The sequence below is a fragment of the Saccopteryx leptura genome, chromosome 12, assembly GCF_036850995.1.
Source record: "Saccopteryx leptura isolate mSacLep1 chromosome 12, mSacLep1_pri_phased_curated, whole genome shotgun sequence".
Lineage (NCBI taxonomy): Eukaryota > Metazoa > Chordata > Mammalia > Chiroptera > Emballonuridae > Saccopteryx > Saccopteryx leptura.
In genome coordinates, this window is record NC_089514.1 from 68,947 (window position 1) to 88,502 (window position 19,556).

At 49.3% G+C, this 19,556-nt stretch overlaps 1 protein-coding gene across 1 annotated transcript in view; it reads right to left on the reverse strand.

The window, feature by feature from the left end:
- Positions 1–285: 285 nt before the first annotated feature.
- Positions 286–19,556, reverse strand: part of URGCP (upregulator of cell proliferation) — a 51,619-nt gene continuing 32,348 nt past the window's right edge. The window contains 6 exon segments of the mRNA XM_066354468.1: positions 286–2,352; positions 2,354–4,329; positions 6,340–6,378; positions 6,750–6,800; positions 9,140–9,210; positions 9,526–9,552. Of these exon segments, the coding sequence (XP_066210565.1) occupies positions 1,735–2,352; positions 2,354–4,329; positions 6,340–6,378; positions 6,750–6,800; positions 9,140–9,210; positions 9,526–9,552 (2,782 nt within the window). The 3' untranslated portion in view covers positions 286–1,734.

Genomic DNA, 19,556 nt, shown 5'->3' on the forward strand with positions numbered 1-19,556 from the left:
AAAATTTTTAAAAAATAAATAAAATAAATAAAGATAAAATAAAATTAACTGATTGATATTCAACAATCCTAAGACAGGTCTCCAGTGCCTGAACTTGGGGCCCAGAAATATTCTGCTGGATTTCCTACTGTGTTGGAGAAGCACCAGGGTAGCTTCCATGGCCCTGGACGGAGAAAACAACAGGTTTGTGGTTTTCAAGGTGAACCAACATCTTAAAATTTGTTTTACTTAATGATACAGGAAGAGATAAGCTTGCAGTGCTTGAGGATTACAAATTCTTTTTTAAGTTTCAGAAGGGAAAACATTTCCCCAAATTTATTAGCAGAAGACCAGGTTTCCAGAGTGCCAGTATGGTGCACGGCCTGTTCTGCACGTCCAGAGGCTTGCAGAACCCAAGGGGCAATGCCCCAGACACCAAGGAAGTTGCAGGTGTCCTTGCACTTCAGAAAAGGGGCCAAGGAACCTGCATTCAAGGACGGGTTCCAGGACACAGGGCTCACTTTCCAAGTCTGGCAAAAGCAATGAAAGGGACACAGAGAGCTCCTGATCACCACCTTGAGGCCAAGTTTTCCTGTAACCACAAAGCAGAGGGGCCCCAAGGCCTCAGCTGAGATTCACCAGAGCTAATGACACAGCTGGAACAGGGTTCTGAGGCTCAGTGAGGTCACCTTGGTGAGGGCTAGTGCAGGTCAGGACTTCAGCTGGAGAAAAGACAGGGAAGGGCCTCAAATTCTGGCTCAAATGGCAGCAGGGGGGCCCATGTCAGGAGCAGTGCAGTGAAGTGAAGGGCTGGCACCGAGGGCCTAGGGGGTGAGCCTGCTGCCCTGGGAGTGTGAGAAGTAGAGAAGCAGCACTGAGGGCAGCGGCTCCCTCTCGGCTCACTGCCCACACAGGTCTGCTGCTCTGGGCCCGTCCTCACCTACAGAATGGGACAGTGATGGAGGCACTTTGCAGCTACTACAAGGACAGTTAGCTCAGTTTCCCAGAAACAGCCTGAAGAATGGGTCTTCTTTCAGGGCCCAGCATGTACCCCTCCCTCAGAAGACACTGGTCCTCTTGGAGGAAACATGAACATTAAGGCCAGAGAGGAACCGCCTGTTACTCTCATTTGTGCATTCATTTGTTTCACAAACATTTATTAAAGCGCCCACAGTGTACCAGGCCCTGGGGTGACAGGGAACACACAGCCCCTGCTCTCAAGGAGCTCACCGTCTGGGGAGGGGCACATGTGTGACCAGGTAAGTCACGATGCACATGGTCGTGCCGTGGGAGGTGTACACAACGTGCTGTGGGGTGTAGGACACAGAAGAGCGAGCAGGGTGGGGTTGGGGCGGGCTTCACGGTCAGTCAATAAATAGACTCGCCCACATGGGCATTCACTGAACGAGCTGCATCAACCCACTGATGCTGGGCTTGCCAGGAAGGCCTGTCTGCTTCCTAGGGCCCCTTCCCTACCCCTCTCCTGGAGACCCGTGTGCCCAACTGCAGTGATAGAGGGCACCCCTCTGCTCCAGAAACAGATGAAACAGACCCCACTGCAGGGGTCACCCACGGAGCTGAGACAGAGCTCTTGTCTGCACCTGACCCCAGGGCTGCTACACCCCCAACAGCCTCTCTCCCCATTGCTCAGGAAACGCCAGGCCCTGTCTTTTCCTTTCTACCTTCTCACATAGGCAGGGCACCAGCCCTCTCAGATGCCAACCCCAGGTGGACACCCCTCAGACCAGCTGCAACTCACAGCTGGCTCACCAGCTCGATGAGCTGCTGAACGTTCTTGTTGGGGTTGGACAGGCCGTTCCTGATGTTCTCCAGCAGGCACCTCTTCAACTCAAAAATGGCTTCACTGTACCCCAAGCTCACGGCAGCCATGGGAGGCACTCCACTCCAAAGGCCAGGGATGTGCCATACGTGCTGCTTCTCTGGGTCACAAAAGGCCAGGTATGCTAGCGTCCGGAGGCCCTCTCCCTGTCTGTCCACCTGGGCGGCAGCTCTGCTCACATCAGCAGGGTGCTCCAGCAGCGGCCTCCTCTCCCGAGGCTTCGGGCCGGGGACAGACATGTCGTGAAGGTTCTGGTACACAAACTGGTAGTTAGGCACGTGCCCCATTTTCTCCAGCCTCAGAAAAGCATGCACAACAGCAGGTGGAATGTCCCTTGTTTCAGCTAAACTGACCACAACGACGTTGCTCAGCCCCATCATCAGAGTGGCCAGGGAGACCTCCAGCTCAAAGCGCTCCCCAGCCGTAGCCGGGGCGCCTCCTATTAAACCCCCTGAGTCTATCACCAGGATGTGGTCACAGCCCAGGTCCTGGCTGAAGGACTCAGCCACCGTAACAAGTTGCATAAAGGCCCCCCCGAGGACCACGACCCCTCCCTGTGGCAAACCGAAGCCCAAACATGGTATTGAGGAGAGTGGACTTCCCTGTAGCAGGCACGCCCAACGCCGACACCACCACCAGCCGTGACCTTCTCTCCAGGTGCGCATGTAGCTCCTTCAAGAGCCCCGTGACCCAGCGCAGAGGGGCGCTCAGCGTGTTCCCATCGATCAGCTCCAGGGGCAGCCCCTGGACCAGCAGTTCCAAGGCCAAGCCTGGGAAGTGGGCAAAGCGCCTCTGGCCTGCTGGCAGCTTCCCTGCCTCCACAAGGCAGCTCTCTGCCTCATAAAACTGCCCCATCTCCCGCAGGAAGTGCTCCACCCCCAGGGGTTCCGGCCAGAGCGGCTCACTGAGGTCCCCAGCCCCAACCTGCTTCAGTCTCAGGGTCAGAACTGCCTCTGGAGACTGTCTCGGCCTTGGTTGGGCCACCCAGGCCAGCCCCCACTCCATCCACCTCAGGAAATACTGCCTCTCGCCTAAGGAGGGGCAGCTGATGCCCGCGATGAACTCCTGCATGCCCCCTGCAGGGTCGTGGAGGCTCTGCTGTGTGCGAAGTTCCAGCAGCCGGTGGCTCAGCTCTGCCCGGTGCTTGTCCGGAGGGTCCACCGCCCACTGCACCTGGCACAGCTCCTTCTCCACCCGGGCTGCCTTTCTCCATGGCTCCCCCTGCAGTCTCAGCTCGTCCCGCCGGTAGGCGTCTGAGTCTTTGATGTTCCTGGTGATCCGCTCCATCCGGTCTTTCGCCCGCTGACACTCCTCACAGTCCTCGTCGACCTTCAGCCCCAGCTTGCGGGCTGCGTGGGCCATGTCCTCCACCGACACCCTCCTGCAGGGGGACCGGGCCACGTGCGCCACAATGGAGCGGACCCTGCGTGTGAAACGCACCCCGTCTGTGCTGCTGACCTTCACAAGCACATGTGAGTGGTCCATTTTCAGCACGGGGATCAGCCTGTTCAGGAACCGCAGGTTGGAGTTGCGTTTCCCACGGTAGGGACTCAGGATGAAGTAGTACTTGGTGGCTGACCCCTTCATAGAGGACAGCAGTTTGTACTCCTTCTTACTGATGTTGTCGGTCAGGATGAACACGGCCGAGGAGACTTCTGTCAAGAGCTTAAACTGCAGCCAGTGAGACCCAATGTCGCCTCTGAGGTTCAGAAAGGCCACGGGCTCAGGGAAGAGGTCCAGGTCCTCCCTGCCACTGGGTAGGAACCAGGAAATCTCCACCAGCCCATCTGCAATCTCCCGAGGGCTGGTGCCCAGGCTCATATCCCGATGCCAGAAGCAGTCTCGCTGCCTGTGGCCCGGGCTGAGCACGGCATTGAGCAGCTGGGACTTGGAGTTGCTGCTGACCTCCATGCGCACAAAGGCGAAGGCGGGCGCCCGGGGCAAGACCATGCTGTCCTCCCTGAGGCTGCTCACGCCCCTTGGGGGCTGTGACCACCATGTCCGCACGATACCCCGCATGGCCCACAGCAGGAAGGTGTGGGCGTGGTTCTCCGAGTCGGGCAGAATGAGCGGGAGCGCGAACTGGCAGAGAGACATCCTCAGCATGATTTCTTGCTGCAGGAAACTGTCAGAGGAAAGCAGCAGGGCACAGAGGAGGTCCAAGGGATTCACGGGCGTGTCAGGGGTGGGCAGCTCCGAGAAGGAGTAGATGTCCGCGGAGATGTCATCAGCGGTATCCCAGTAGATGACCTCCTCCTCCATCTGGCTCTCCTTCTCCACAGGCCGGGTGTCTGGGAGCACATCCAGCACCATGGTGGTGTTCCTGGCCTCGGCATTGAGGGCCTGCAGCTTCCGGAGGAAGTTCCAGGGCAAGTCTTTGGGAGCCTGCGGAGCCCAGTTCCTCATACTGTCACTGCTGATCTGCAGGGCGTCCTGGAGGCCGAGTTTCTGGACCTGGTGTGTCTCTAGCCCCAGAAGCAACAGCATTTCCTGCAGTCGGCTCCTCTCCACTGTAGAGGGAAATGAAGACATAAGTGCTCACCATGCAGGGCAGGGGCCAGGGCAGAAGCAGAGAGGGAACACCAGCATGAGGGTGGGGTGGCCTCCTTCAGAGAGCAGAATGCAGGATCCCTGGGCCACCTGAGACCAAGACACACATAAATCACACCACCCAGGTTGTTCTGAACACAGGCAGGCACATGGACATCAGAGAAGGACAGGACACCAGGGGCCTCAGACAGAAGTCTGCGTATCTGTTTCCCCTGCAGCCTACGGGCTCCAGCACTGAGCCCAAATCAACTAGCTGGAGTGAGTGCACCCCGACGTGCGGGCAGCCCATTCTCCCCCCCCACCCCCACCCCCGCGTGCATCTGTGCTTTTCCTGCACTCGGTCTGGCAGTGGGTCCCCTCACACTGTAACCGGTCTGCCACAGGTGACACTATCACTGATTCACTATGATTTTCTTGTTCCTGTTCTTTCCTCTTTACAAAATAATTAGAGAATATTTAAACAAAACAGGGAATTATTATTAGAGTGCTGCAAACCATAGCTAAACTATTTTGCAAGTCTGAGGCCAATAATATGGATCTAAATTTTTATTGTATTCAAGTCTAAGTTAGAGGTGATCATAATTCTGCTCTTATTTGTTCTCACCTTACATCACCCATTCTGATCCGGCCTCTTACAAACACTGCATGCTCACAACAGCCATGCCAAGGGTTTTGGCCACTTCCCTGTCTTGGACATGGCCTCTTACCAATTTTCATATTACATGTAACTAGTACACTTTTAATGATAAGTCAACAAAATGAGCACAGTTCCTGCTGCTCTCCTGGATTCTCTCCGCTCCTTTCTCCAAAGAGGAAGCGACCCCTGTGACGCTACCCTAGGTGCTCCTGAAAACTATGGGGGCAGTTTCCTCAGAAGCACAGGACGGTTTAGTCCCAGGCCCAGGTAACCAGTAGCAGTCAGAGCACTGGGGCACATCTGTCTCACTTCCCCGCAGGGTCCACCAGCTGCCTACAGTCTGCATGGACTCAGCAGGTTCTCGGGCGTATGGCTGCAGCATGACCAGGAGCTGGTGAACTTGCTGCAGGAACAGCACTTGTAGGGAGAAACACTGAAGAAGAAACTCTCCATACGTGTTACTCAGGTTTCTCAGCCTTGATGAAATGAAACCAGGGATATTTTCTTCCGAGATCAGAGGAGATCGGGCGCGTTCAGGGTGGTATGGCTGTAGACCAGGAATATTTTCTTATCAGACAGGGAATGACTGTCTCTACAGTATTTCTGAAGCAGCACGGTAGTTAAGTGCCACAGGGAAAAGCCAGAGCAGAAAAGCCTGTTACATACACACTCATGCCCAGTGCATGACTCTCCACAGGCCTGTATATGAAACCAGCACACCGTAAGTGGTTCCCAAACCAGGCTGTGCTTTAGAATCACTTTGAAAAGGACATGTTAAAAATAACACCCAGAGATGCCCACTCCGTTACTCTATACTGTAATAGCTTCCAGGGGTTTGCTTTTTCTGGCAATATTATTAATATGTAAGTTGATATAAAGAGTTAGTGGCTCTGGTCAGTTGGCTCAGTGGTCAAGTATCAGCCCGGCATGTGGAAATCCCAGGTTCGATTCCCAATCAGAGCACACAAGAGAGGCATCCATCTGCTTCTCCACCCCCTCCCTCTCACCTCTCTCTTCTCCACCCCTCTTACAGACATGGCTAGATTAGAGCAAGTTGGCCCCTCCACCTCAGGCACAAAAAAATGGCTCCAGTTACCCCAGATGGGCAGAGCACTGCCCCCTGGGGGGTCTGCTGGGTGGATCTCTGTCAGGGCGCATGCGGGAGTCTGTCTCTACCTCCTCTCCTCTCACTAAAATTAAAAAAAAAAAAAAGTTAGTGGACTAGACATGATTTGATGCAGCCAGGTGTGGGGACCACCAGCATGGATGCTGTCTTTCTTCAACAGGACAGGAAGTTGTAGCAGCGAGAAGAAACAAGACAGAAAACACATACCTGTTGGAAAGTCACTGTCCTGAGCCTCATTCGGACCATCTACAAAAGCAAAGGAAAACAAGTGTCAATCAAGCCAGATGCCTGGGACTCACACCAGTTTAAGCTGAACTCAGAATCCTCTCTGCTACTTATTGAGATAGAGTACTCCCAATTTTTCAAAATATACAACTACAGTTATTTTTTAAATTGTATTTAATAATTTACTGAGGGAGAGGAAGAGAAAGAGAGACAGAAACATTGATCAGTTCCTGTATGTGCCCCGACCAAGGATGGAACCTGCAACCCTTGTGCATCAGGACAATGTTCCAACCAACAGACCTATCAGCCATGACACACCAATTCGTTTTCACTGTGCCTGTTCCCTCTCTCTTTCCCCACCCCAATCCAACACCAAGCCCTGTGGTCTCCACCTCCATACTGAAGCTCGCAGTCATCTCCTTCCATTTCTCTCCATTCCAGATCTGGAAGAAAAACATACACACGGCCTCAGCAGCAAGTTAGAACTATCATCTGTCCCAGCAATTCCACCTTTGGTAGATTCCTCCAAAAGATTGACTACAAGGTCTCAAAGAGATATCTGCACACCCACGTTCACATCGTTATTCACCACAACTAAAACACAGAAACAACCTGAATGTCCACCAGCGAACAAATGGACAGATAAAATGTGGTCTGTACGTTTAATGGCATGTTATTCAGCCTCTAAATGGAACAAGGTTCTACAAAATGCTGCAGCACAGACAAACCCTGTGCTGAGAGAAATAAGCCAGTCACTGGAAGACAAACATGGTACGAATCCATGTACAGGATGTACCCAGAGAAGTCAAATCATAAACACAGAAAGTATAATGGTGAGTGCCACGGGCTGGGGGAGAGGAGAATGGACGTTATAATTGAATAAGATAAAATTTCTATTGACAAGATGAGTCAAGTTGTGGGACGGACGGTGTTGATGGCTGCACAACAAAGTGAATGTATTTCATCACTAAACTGAATACTTAGAAATGGTTAAGATAGTAAACATTATTTTATGGTATTTTAACAAAAAAGGAAAAAACTCTGGGGAAGAAGAACATTTTATAGTGAGTAATTCTGTGCCATTTAGTAAAGTCACAAAGTTATGCGGTCCCTGCTTCTTATCCATCTAGTCACAAAGTTGTGCGGTCCCTACTTCTTACCCATCTAGCTCCACAACGTTTCCATCACTGGAAAGTAAACTGTGTTCCCATTAAGCAGCTTGCTTCACCTCTCCTCGCCGCCCCTGCAGCAACCTCCATCCCCAGTTCCCAGCAGCTGCAACATTTTACACACCTACCAACCATGCACAAATTTCTCCACATCCTGGCCAACACTTCTCATTTTTTGGTAGTAAGCATTATATAGGGTGTGAAATAGTATCTCATTGAATAAATATTTAATAAAACGTAGCAAAAAGGGCCTGACCAGGCAGTGGTGCAGTGGATAGAGCAACAGACTGGGATGCAGAAGGACCCAGGTTCGAGACCCCAAGGTCGCCAGCTTGAGCGTGGGCTCATCTGACTTGAGCAAAAAGCTCACCAGCTTGGACCCAAGGTCGCTGGCTCGAGCGAGGGGTTACTCAGTCTGCTGAAGGCCCACGGTCAAGGCACATATGAGAAAGCAATCAATGAACAACTAAGGTGTCACAACAAAAAACTGATGATTGATGCTTTTCATCTCTCTCCGTTCCTGTCTGTCTGTCCCTATCTATCCCTCTCTCTGACTCTCTCTGTCCCTGTAAAAAAAAACAAAACAACCCATAGCAAAAAGTGATTAACACAAACTTATTTGTATATTTTGTGGGGTTATTTTTGTATAACACTATTAATATCCAATAGAACACATTCATTTGCTGAAGCACCAGGTTAATAAAATTCACCTTGAAAATGAATCAATAAGAGAAAGATATCTGGAGTGTGGCCAAACCTTAAAGCTGAAGTCTAGAGGAGCTGCTACAGCCCCACCCCACAATCTCCATAGGAGCAAAAACCGCTTCTGGGGACCATGACCAGAAAGACCAGAAGCCCCAGTCTAATCAGGACAGTTCCACTTTATACCTGTTGTCCCAACAAGACACGCCTTTCCCTCTCAGAAGTGCTTAGAGCTTAGGAACTACTCAGTCGCCCTGGACACATCTTGGGTAAGCAGACATAACACGTTCAAATGGAGTGTGTCCAGGTGAGCAGTGCGATCATCGCCTGTTTTAAAACTGAATCCCACTTTGAATATTAAGGGAAGTTTAAAAGACACCTAGCCCCTTGGTTCGCAAACTGCGGCTCACGAGCCACATGCGGCTCCTTGGCCACTTGAGTGTGGCTCTTCCACAAAATACCACATGTGGACGGTACCTCGATAAGGAATGTACCTACCTATATAGTTTAAGTTTATAAAATTTGGCTCTCAAAAGAAATTTCAATCGTTGTACTGTTGATATTTGGCTCTGTTGACTAATGAGTTTGCCGACCACTGATCTAACCTGACCTGTGGTGGCGCAGTGGATAAAGCGTCAACCTGGAATGCTGAGATCACTGGTTTGAAACCCCTGGCTTGCCTGGTCAAGGCACATATGGGAATTAATGCTTACTTCCTGACCCCCCCCCCCCAAATGAATAATAAAAAAAAGACACCTAGACGGGATATTCTTGTAAAAGGAAAATCAAAGCCTTATGTGGATTTACTCTCAAGGTCCATGTTCCCCAGGCCAGGCTGAGGCTGGAATCCAGAACCCCAAGGGGACAGAAGAAAGGTATCTGCTTTGCTGCGAGCCCAAGTCCAACTTTACCTGCAATGGCCACAGCTGCTTGTCTCTCAGATGCTTTTATTTCAGGGGCCACTTCTCCCAAATCTGATTGTCTGTAATAATTTCAGAAGAACATTACAATTAAAACAATGAAATAACACTTTTTTTCCTTTCCAGTTGGCTGCAATCAAAATCTCTTGGATGAGCCTATGAAAACTACCAATCCTGACCACACCCCAAATCCTCAAAACAAGAATCTCAGAGGTCCTGAGTCTGGACCGGGACACCACTGCTTCTGAAAGTGCCCTTGGTGGTTCTGATGTGCAGCCACATTGAGAAAGCATCGGTCTAGAAGAACCAGCAATCCCAGACACTATGAGCCAGAGCATAAACACAGCCCACTCAGAAAAACATAAAAGTATACATACCCTCTGACCAGTAATTCCACTTCTACCCTAAGGAAATAATTAAAATTAAGATTTAGTTACAAAGATGTTGGTGCGAGTTTTATATAGTATAGCAAAAAACTGGACACTTTTTAAAATCAAATCCAATAACAGGGAATTCAGGTACAGTCTTATTCTACAACCATTACAGAACAGTCTACGTGGATCTTGCTTTGTAGCCAAAAGCATGCCGATAGGACGTTGTGGAATGGTGTTAGTGGGGAAGTCAGGTTAGAGTGTGCACAGTGTGAGGACGATTTGATAAAACTGACTCTATTTATCTACAGGTCGACTCAGAGGGTGTTCATCAGAAGTAGACAATGTGGGCAGGGAGGGATGGTCCTGAATTCTTCTAAGTACGTTTGATAAGTACGGTCCACTTTAGAATCAACTATTTTTAGGTATGTCATAGGAACGAGTAAATGTGCAAGCTGGTCAGGAGCCAAGGTGCCACCCTGCAGCAAGGACACACAGATAAGGAGTGGAGGAAGCCGGACAAAGCACTCACAGTGCTGCACTGGGACTGGAGGTCCAAGTGTGAACTCGTGATCTCTGCACGCATGCTCATGTCCACGTGTGCATGCGTGTTTGTGTATGCACGCATGGATTTCCAGGCTGCTCCACTGAAAGGGCCGAAGTAGCAACGAGCACACCAAACACTCTTTAATATCACCCCACACTAAAACACACTGGTCTCTGTGGAGAAATGCCTGATGCCAGGCCTGGTCAGGAAAAGAACTGGATGAGGCTAAGCATCTGACTTCAGAAAATACAAACTCCTTAAAAAAGTGCTGGGGCATGTCAGAGCACACAGCAACCAGCCCGAAGGGATTCCCGCTGTCATGTTTGGGACACTTTGAGCATGAACATAATTAAATACAACATTTAATTAAAAGCTATTGAAAAACAGGAATGAATGAGTGTATACACCAGGCAGATGAACAAACGGGATGGGGGGACTGGGGCAGAGGGCTCTCGCCCTAAGGAGCGCTGCCGTGGGGCTGTGGCCACCGGCAGAGCACTGCATGCCACCACCACCATCAGGAAACGCCCAGCAGTCCTGGATAGAAATGCTGATGGGAAACAAGGTCTTCACCAAGTCTTAAAATGTTTCCTCATGGATCGCTTACCATGAGGTTTCAGTAAGGTAGAACAGAACCCAGCAATTACACTTCACTGGGTGCTCAAACCAGTGACAATGGGTGCCCCTACTGTGGTCCCCTATGGAAGGACCCAGCATTACCTGAGCTGAATTCTGGCTAAGAATGTAGAACCTGGATCTAATCGTGTGGACAAATCCAAAATGAAATTTCATGCTAGACGGGGAGAAAACTGTATTTTCCAATAGTATGAAGGTCATAATAGACAACCAAGAAAAAACTGAAGAACTGTTCCAGATTAAGGGTGCTGAAGGGACAAGAAAACAAAACGCAATGCCTAACCCTAGACTGGATCTTGAAGTTAAGGGACAAATTATATGGTCTACTGACCAAATTGAAACCTGTGTGTTGTCAGTGTTAAATTTACTGATTTTGACAATTATACTGTGCTTACGCAAAAATATCTCTATTCTTAGGAAAGAGACACTGAAGGATTCTTAGGAAAGAGACGCTTAAGAAAAATTCACATCCATTTGTATTTATATGTGCGCGTGTGTGTGTACACAGACAGACAGTAAGAGAGAGAGATAAATGAGAACAGTAAAAAATGTCAAGAATAAGACACTCTGGATAAGGGGAATTTTTATACTTGTCATTTATCTCTAAGCAGAAAATATCTCTAAATAAAAAGTTTAAAACATTAATAGTGGTTAGTTTATTTCTGTGTAGTGTATCAGTTTATGTGGTCTTATTTTAATTCGTTTAAATAAAAGCATGTTCTTATTTAATAAAACCACAAGGCCTGTGAAATGATGCTATGAGTGGGGGGTCGGGGCCAAGATACAACATGCATGCCCACCGGAGACCTGATGACCTGGTGCCCCTGGGAACCAGTGCCCCCTCGGAGAATAGCAATGCAGCTCCACCTAATTCACCAGCAATACAGACGCTTAGTGTTCATCCAGTCCAGGCTCCCAGAGGAAGTTTCAGGACCTATGCTTGTTATTCCAGCATGTTCCTGGGGTCTCACCCTCTGCCCTCTCTGAGAAGAGTGACAGTAACCACAGTGGGCACTGTGCTCATGGCTGCTTCAGCCCTTCACAGCCAGAGCACCGAGTAACTGAATTCACCTGAACCCACTGCAGATAAAAATGGGAGTTGACATAGTCTTCTCTTCACTCTCCGCAGAGAACATATACAGGTACTACTTTTGTAACAAGGATAAAAAGCAACCTCACCAAAAGAAAACAACTGAACCAGTTAAAAATAGTTCCCCAAAGAGAAAGAAGTTGGCCGGGCAGCCCCAGGCCCACAGGGGACAGAGGACATTTACACCCCAAGGCAGGATACTCTCCAGCTACCTCCCAGAGCTCCCAGGACTGAGCTGAACTTCAACCCTCTCTTTCCCACACAAGAAAGCAGGGGAACAAGTGACATTATCATAGGGATAACTCCGAGTTTGTGCCAATCTATAAGAATAAACATAGGCCCTGGCTGGTTGGCTCAATGGTAGAGCGTCGGCCTGGCGTGCAGGAGTCCAGGGTTCAATTCCCGGCCAGGGCACACAGGAGAAGCACCCATCTGCTTCTCCACCCCTCCCCCTCTCCTTCCTCTCTGTCTCTCTCTTCCCCTCCCGCAGCCAAGGCTCCATTGGAGCAAAGTTGGCCCGGGCGCTGAGGACGGCTCTGTGGCTTCTGCCTCAGGCGCTAGAATGGCTCTGATTGTGGCAGAGCAACACCCCAGATGGGCAGAGCATCGCCCCCTGGTGGGCATGCCAGGTGGATCCCGGTCGGGCGCATGCAGGAGTCTGTCTGACTGCCTCCCCGTATCCAACTTCAGAAAAAATACAAAAAAAAAAAAAAAAAAAAAAGAATAAACATAAAATTCTGCACTTAACTCTTGTGGACACTCACACCTGACGGAGTCCCTGTGCTGGATCTGGGAGGACCATCCCTACAGGAGAGCACAGCAACAAAACCTCAGCTCTGTCCACTGCTTTTAACAAATAACTCTGCTTTAAATCACAAGGTTGAAACCACAACCTCCACTGGGATATTTGGAGACTGGGGTCTTCAGGGGGATTGTTAGTGTCAAATGAGGTCATAAGGGGCCATGATCTGATGGGCTTGGTATTCTATCAGAGGAGGAGCAATCCTGGGGGCTCTTCTCTGCCTGCAGACTCAGAAGAAGGTATGCACCTACAAACCAGGAACGGGGCCTCAGGAGAAGCTGAATTGACCTGCACTGTAATCTGGGACTTCTAGGCTCCAGAACCGAGAAATAAACGTCTGTTGTTAAGTTCCCCAGTCGGGGTACACTGTTGGTCGCAGCAACCTGAGCTGACCGATGAACACTCCAAACTACCCCGCAGGTGGAAACGAGGCTCAAGCAGGTCAGGCCAGCAAGCACAGAGCCAGGTCCAAAACATAGTGCTCTGTTCCCTTCTGGCTCATTATATTTAGGCTCAGGCAGATTTTAGGAAACTTACAGTTACAACTAGCAATGATGAAAAGCACACAAACAGGCCATCTGCCAGCTCTAATTCCAGCCATCTTCCAAGCACACAGCCTTGAGCTGTGCAGAGCCTCCTCGGGCCTGTCCACGGGGCAACCAGACCAACACACAAAATCCACAACACTTCCAATGGCCCCGGATATGAGCAAGGGGGTTTTCAGCACACCAGTGTTTGAAAATTACTAATACCATTAATATCTTTTCTGATTCCTACCATACAACAAACACAAAATACAAAAAAAGCACAAAGAAAGGTCTTTGCTCTTTTGAAAACTACTCAATATATTACCAAGCCTCCTTTTAATCTAGTCACGCTGCTGTAGGTCATTCCAGTAAATGATACACAGGACTACATTCTACATGCCCGTTTTACCCCCTTATCGGGGGCTACTTAGCTTTCAATCTCCTCCTAGTGTTCTCAAGATCCAGGGCATAGAAGTCACAGGACAGCTCAGCTCAGATGCTAGCTGGGGGCCACGGCACAAAGGACCAACCCAGGTTCCTGGTCTCCGTGCTGCCTAGGCCTGCTGCCTCAGAGCTTGGTAATCCCTTTCAGAGCTGGCATATCTCCCCACAGACTTCTCTCCAGGACCAGGAATGATCTGACCACTGCCCGAGGGTCCAGTGTGTCTAGCAATTCTTTCTAAGTCAGTAGGTAAACACCCTGGTTTGCACAGGGCTTCCTCCGAGTCTGGCAGGTAGAACAGAGACCCTGACACCTCTCAGCCATCTACCTCACTGGCTGTCTCCCCCAGGAGTTACACCTGGAGATCCTGACTCAGGAGAACCCCCAACTCTGAAAACGGAGATGCCTGCTACCACTTGGAGCTGGGCACAGTTTGGATAGTGTCCCTTCGTGCCCAGAATAGTGCCCAACCCTTGTGGACTGGGCTAATTCCTATGAAACCTGGCTCCTTGACTGATGGTGACAATAAAAAAAGGTGCCACAGAAAACAACCCAAATAGGAGAAATACCAGGTAAGTAAACATGCCACTGTTCACTGCAGTGTGGTCAGCAATATACTGTCAATTGCTTTCAATAAGATTTTGACTCGCCCAACCTGTGGTGGCGCAGTGGATGAAGCAGACCTGGAATGCTGAGGTGGTGGGTTCATAATCCCAGGCTTCCTCAGTGAAGGCACAACCGAGAAGCAATTACTATGAGTTGATGCTTCCTGCTCCTACTTCCCTTTTCTCTCTCTCTCTCCTCTCTCTAAAATCAATACATTTTAAAAGAAATCTTTAAAAAATAAGATTTGGCCCTGGCCAGTTGGCTCAGCAGTACAGTATTGGCCTGGTGTGTGGAAGTCCTGGGTTTGATTCCCGGTCAGGGCACACAGAAGAAGTGACCATCTGCTTCTCCACCCCTCCCCCTCTTGCTTCTCGCTTCCCTCTCTCTCTCTCTCTCCCCCCTCTCTCTCTTCCCCTCCTGTGGCCATGGCTCGATTGGAGTGAGTTGGCCCCAGGCGCTGAGGATGGCTCCATCACATCACCTCTGGCGCTGAAATAGCTCAGTTGCTGAACAACTGAGCAGCAGCCCCAGAAGCGGCTTGATGGTGGATCCCGGTCGGGTGCATGCAGGAATCTGTCTCTCTTCCTCCTCATTTCTCACTTAAAAAAAAAAAAAAAAAAAAAGATTCTGACTCAATTTTTTTTCTATTTGATGCCAACAGCTTTCAAGAACTGCCACTTCCCCCTCCAGCTCCACATCTGGGCACGAAAACAAAACAAAACCTAAACATAGTTACTATGCCCACAAAGCCTCACTAAATCAGTAAAGTCTTTTCAAATCCTCCTGGTGTATGCTATGGGTTTAACTGTAACTCCCCAAAAGATATGTTTAAGTCCTAACCCCAGTACTGTGTTGGAAATAGGTCTTCGCAAATGTAATTAGTTCAATTAAGATGAGGTCCCACTGGGAGAGGGTGGGCCCCTAATGCAATGGCTGGTGTCCTCGTAAGAGGAAAATCCAGGTACACGGGAAGAAAGATGTCTGACAGTGGAAGCCAAGACTGCAGGCATGCAGCTGCAATCCAAGGAACGAGGCCTGACGGTGGCCAACAGATGCTCAGTGAGAGGCATGGAACAGACTTCCTCAGACCTTCCAAAAGAAACTAACCTGCCAACACCTTAGTTTTGGATGCCTGGCATCCAGATTGTTACAAAATAGATTTGTTTGCTTTAAGCTCCCCAGCGTGTGGTGCTGTCAGAGCACCCAGCAAACCGGCCCAGTGCGCGTGGCTCCTGACAGTGGCATTAGCTGCTGCCTCTGTCCTGCATGGGTCCTCTCCTAGTATGTCTGTTTTTTGTAAGGCCACCAGACATTGGATTAAGGCCCAGTCTTACCCAAGGCAACCTCATTTTAACTAACCACATCTGCCAAGAGCATACTTCCAAAATAGGGTCACATTCACGGGTACCAGGGGTTAGGACTTCAACATGTTTTGGGGTGGGGCACAACTCAACCCACAACATCCAGAACTAGGGGTTATCCCACCTCTGCAAGGTGACCAAACCACACATTTTGAAAGCTGTCATGCAGAAGTAGAGACTGAGGAAAGGTCCCATCAAGCAGAATGTGGGGACAAACCGATGTCAGATACCACGGAACAGGAGCAGATAAGCACTGTGCGGCCTAGCATTGAGTCCCCAAGCACAGAGGTTGCCGGTTCGATCCTCAGTCAGGGCAAATTGATGTTCCTGTCTTTCTCTAACTCTCTCCCTTTCTCTCTCTCTTTCAAATCAATACAATAAACATTTAAAAATAATAATAAAGTTTTAAATAGAGGGTGCACTGGAAGATGTGAAGTGTGATGAATGGTGTGGACAAATAGCTACAGGGTGCTCACGGTGGCCCTCCCAAAACAGGGTACATGCCCATACAAGCTTGGTAGGACGTGAGGACATCATCCATGCAGCTCTCCAGGGAGAGAGGTCCTGGCAGAGGTGCAGGCCAAGCTGCAGCCAAGGCCCCCGTGAGGGTGGCACAGAGTGAGCAGGAGGGAGGCAGTAGGAGACGTCAGACAAGATGGAGCTTCCAGGTCATAAGAAAATACTGGCTCTGACTCTGGAGGATACTCTGAGTCCGAGGCAACACGCCTGTCTTATGTTGACAACAGACAAGAGATGATGAAGATCAGACCTGAGATGCCAGCACCTGAGGTGACAACACAGGGTGGGGCTCCAAAGTCTCTGTGAAGGATTTCAACAGACTGGCCAGAGTGTGCGAGAAAGACAAGAGTCCAGGAAACTCCATGTGCTCAGGCTCACAAGGGCTGCCACTGTCTCAGGTGGGACGGGTCTGGGTGAGCAGGGCAGGGGATCATGAGCAGGATGGTGCTGGGTGCCAGCCTGGAGCACCTGGTGGACCCTGTGCAGATGCTATGCAGGTACAAGGCTAGAAGGCGCTCGCTGGGCCTGGGAAGTCAGCCCTCCACTGTGTACAGTACAAGCCACCATCAACTTCTTCCCTAAGGACATACACACTACCCACAACAAAGGCAGAATCGACTTGCTACCTATCCATCATGACAGAAAGAAACTCGCGCGCTGCGGAGAGACGTGGGAAACCCAAGATCAGCTGGAAAACAACTGCAAACAGTGAGATCAGTGAGCTGGGGACACCCAGCTGCTTCCCTGTGTACAAACAGCACTTTAGAAATTTGGAAGGGAAACTACCACTTGTAGTACCAACAAGAGGAAATACATGTTATAAACGTGCAATCTCTGTGAAAAGACTCCCTAAATACTAAAGAAGATAAGACTTGAACAAATAAAAAGGCAGGCTGTTTGGGGGAAAAAGAGGCTTAATATAGTTTTTATAGTCAACTCTCTCTCACTTACCCCAAACCCAATTTTAGGTTAAAAAACAGACAAGCCGATTTTAGGGGGAAAGATTTGCATAATACTCAGGAAAAGTACTACTAAAAAGAATAGTAATGAAAGAGGACAGGCCCTGCCAGAGAGTGGAACTCTGTCCAGGCAGCACTACATTAGGCTGCAGTACTGCTTTGTGAACACAGTCCAGTAAAAGGAGAGCCCAGAACCGGCCCAAATACAGCTGAGTATCTGGTGATTATTCAGTTACAACAACCTGGAAAAATAAAGGTAATCCGTAATATTTCTTTTCATCAAAGTGAACACCACCAAATGGGGCTAAAATCAAATTAGAAAATGAAACAAAAACTGCACTAAAAGAAAATATTAAAGACTTAAAAAACAATCTTAGAGTAGAACAAGTCAAAAGGCAAATGACAGACGAAAAGTATTTGTGACACAAATGACAAAAGGCTCACTTTCTCAATGTACAAAAACCTACAAACAAATCCATGAGAAAGTAGCCTGACCTGTGGTGGTGTAGTGGATAAAGCGTTGACCTGGAAATCTGAGGTCGCAGGTCCAAAACCCTGGGCTTGCCCAGTCAAGGCACATATGGGAGTTGCTTCCTGCTCCTCCCCTCCTTCTCTCTCTCTCTCTCTCTCTCTCTCTTCCCTCTCTCTCTCTCTCTCTTCCCTCTCTAAAATAAATAGATATAATCTTGGCCCTGGCCGGTTGGCTCAGCGGTAGAGCGTTGGCCTGGCGTGCGGGGGACCCGGGTTCGATTCCCGGCCAAGGCACATAGGAGAGGCGCCCATTTGCTTCTCCACCCCCCCCCCTCCTTCCTCTCTGTCTCTCTCTTCTCCTCCCACAGCCAAGGCTCCATTGGAGCAGAGATGGCCCGGGTGCTGGGGATGGCTCCTTGGCCTCTGCCCCAGGCGTTAGAGTGGCTCTGGTCGCGGCAGAGCGACGCCCCGGAGGGGCAGAGCATCGCCCCCTGGTGGGCAGAGCATCGCCCCTGGTGGGCGTGCCGGGTGGATCCCGGGTCGGCGCATGCAGGAGTCTGTCTGACTGCCTCTCCCCGTTTCCAGCTTCAGAAAAATACAAAAAAAATAAAAAATAAAATAGATATAATCTTAAAAAAAAAAAAAAAGAATCCATGAGAAAGAGCCAAGGACATCTTCATAATGCATTTTGGGGTTAAAATAAGAACACAAAACCCCACTGTGCCTGCCACCCTAGGGAACACAGTCTCAGTAAGGATCGGGGTGCAAAGGATCTCATTTAAATCCCTTCTGTACCTTTGGTAATGTGTACCAGGTGCATGTATTACTTCTTTTTAAAAATAAGGCAACTGATAATTTAATAACAAGCTGCAATGTAGAGAATCTACACCAGAACTACTCATCTGAACTGAAAGAGGAAAGGCCTTCTTGGGAAGCACAACCTCGGGTAGGAATCCTTCTTTAAAGTTATTTTTATTTGTATTTATTTATTCATTTTAGAGAAGAGAGAGAGAGAGAGAGAGAAAGAGAGAGAGAGAAAGAGAAGGGGGGAGGAGCAGGAAGCATCAACTCCCATATGTGCCTTGACCGGGCAAGCCGAGTTTTGAACCAGCAACCGCAGCATTCCAAGTCCAGGAATCCTTCTTTAAAAGAAAGAGCCACTTGCCTGACCAGGCAGTGGCGCAGTGGACAGAGCGTCGAACTGGGACGCGGAAGACCCAGGTTCGAGACCCTGAGGTCGCCAGGCTTGAGTGCAGGGGCCCCAAGGTCACTGGCTCAAGCAAAAGGTTACTCAGTCTGCTGAAGGCCCGCAGTCAAGGCATATGAGAAAGCAATCAATGAACAACTAAGGTGTTGCAACGTGCAACAAAAAACTAATGATTGATGCTTCTCATCTCTCCGTTCCTGTCTATCCCTCTCTCTGACTCTGTCTCTGTAAAGAAAAAAAAAAAAAAAAAAAGAGCCACTCTAACTTATTTAATTTTTAGACACCTTTTGTAAAACCCGAAGGGGTGACCGCTCAGCTAATACAGCTTCTTACGCAGATGAACGGCAAGAACACATCCTTACTTTGGCTTCACGCAGAGCGCGCAGGGGCGCTGTGTGTGCTCTGTGGTCAGAACAAAATACAGATCCCAGGTTTTGTTTGTGCTTCAGTAGCCAAATTTAAACTAACCAGCCTTCCTGGGGTTATTTTATATCAAGTTTTAACTTAAACGACTTAGCTGAGCCTCAGTTTCCTTACTTGTATAATGGGGATAAAACAGGACTTACTGATAGGATTATTGTGAAGATTCAGTAACTTAATATGTGCAAAAGCACTTATAACCTGGCTTGACAACACACTTCTTGGAAAGATGATTTGGAGGATCCTCCATGAACAGCCCAGCAGAAATTACAGCACCTTTCCTATCCCTGTCCTGAATTTCTGCACTGATCTCTCATGGCACCAAGTCCACTAGGCAGTGTCTGCTGGTCAGCTAACTGAAACGGGCAAGAAGATCTCAAGAAGCCAGGTCTCCCTGGCTGCACTCTGATGTACCAGCAAGACCTACAGAGCAGACACATCTGGAGGTGT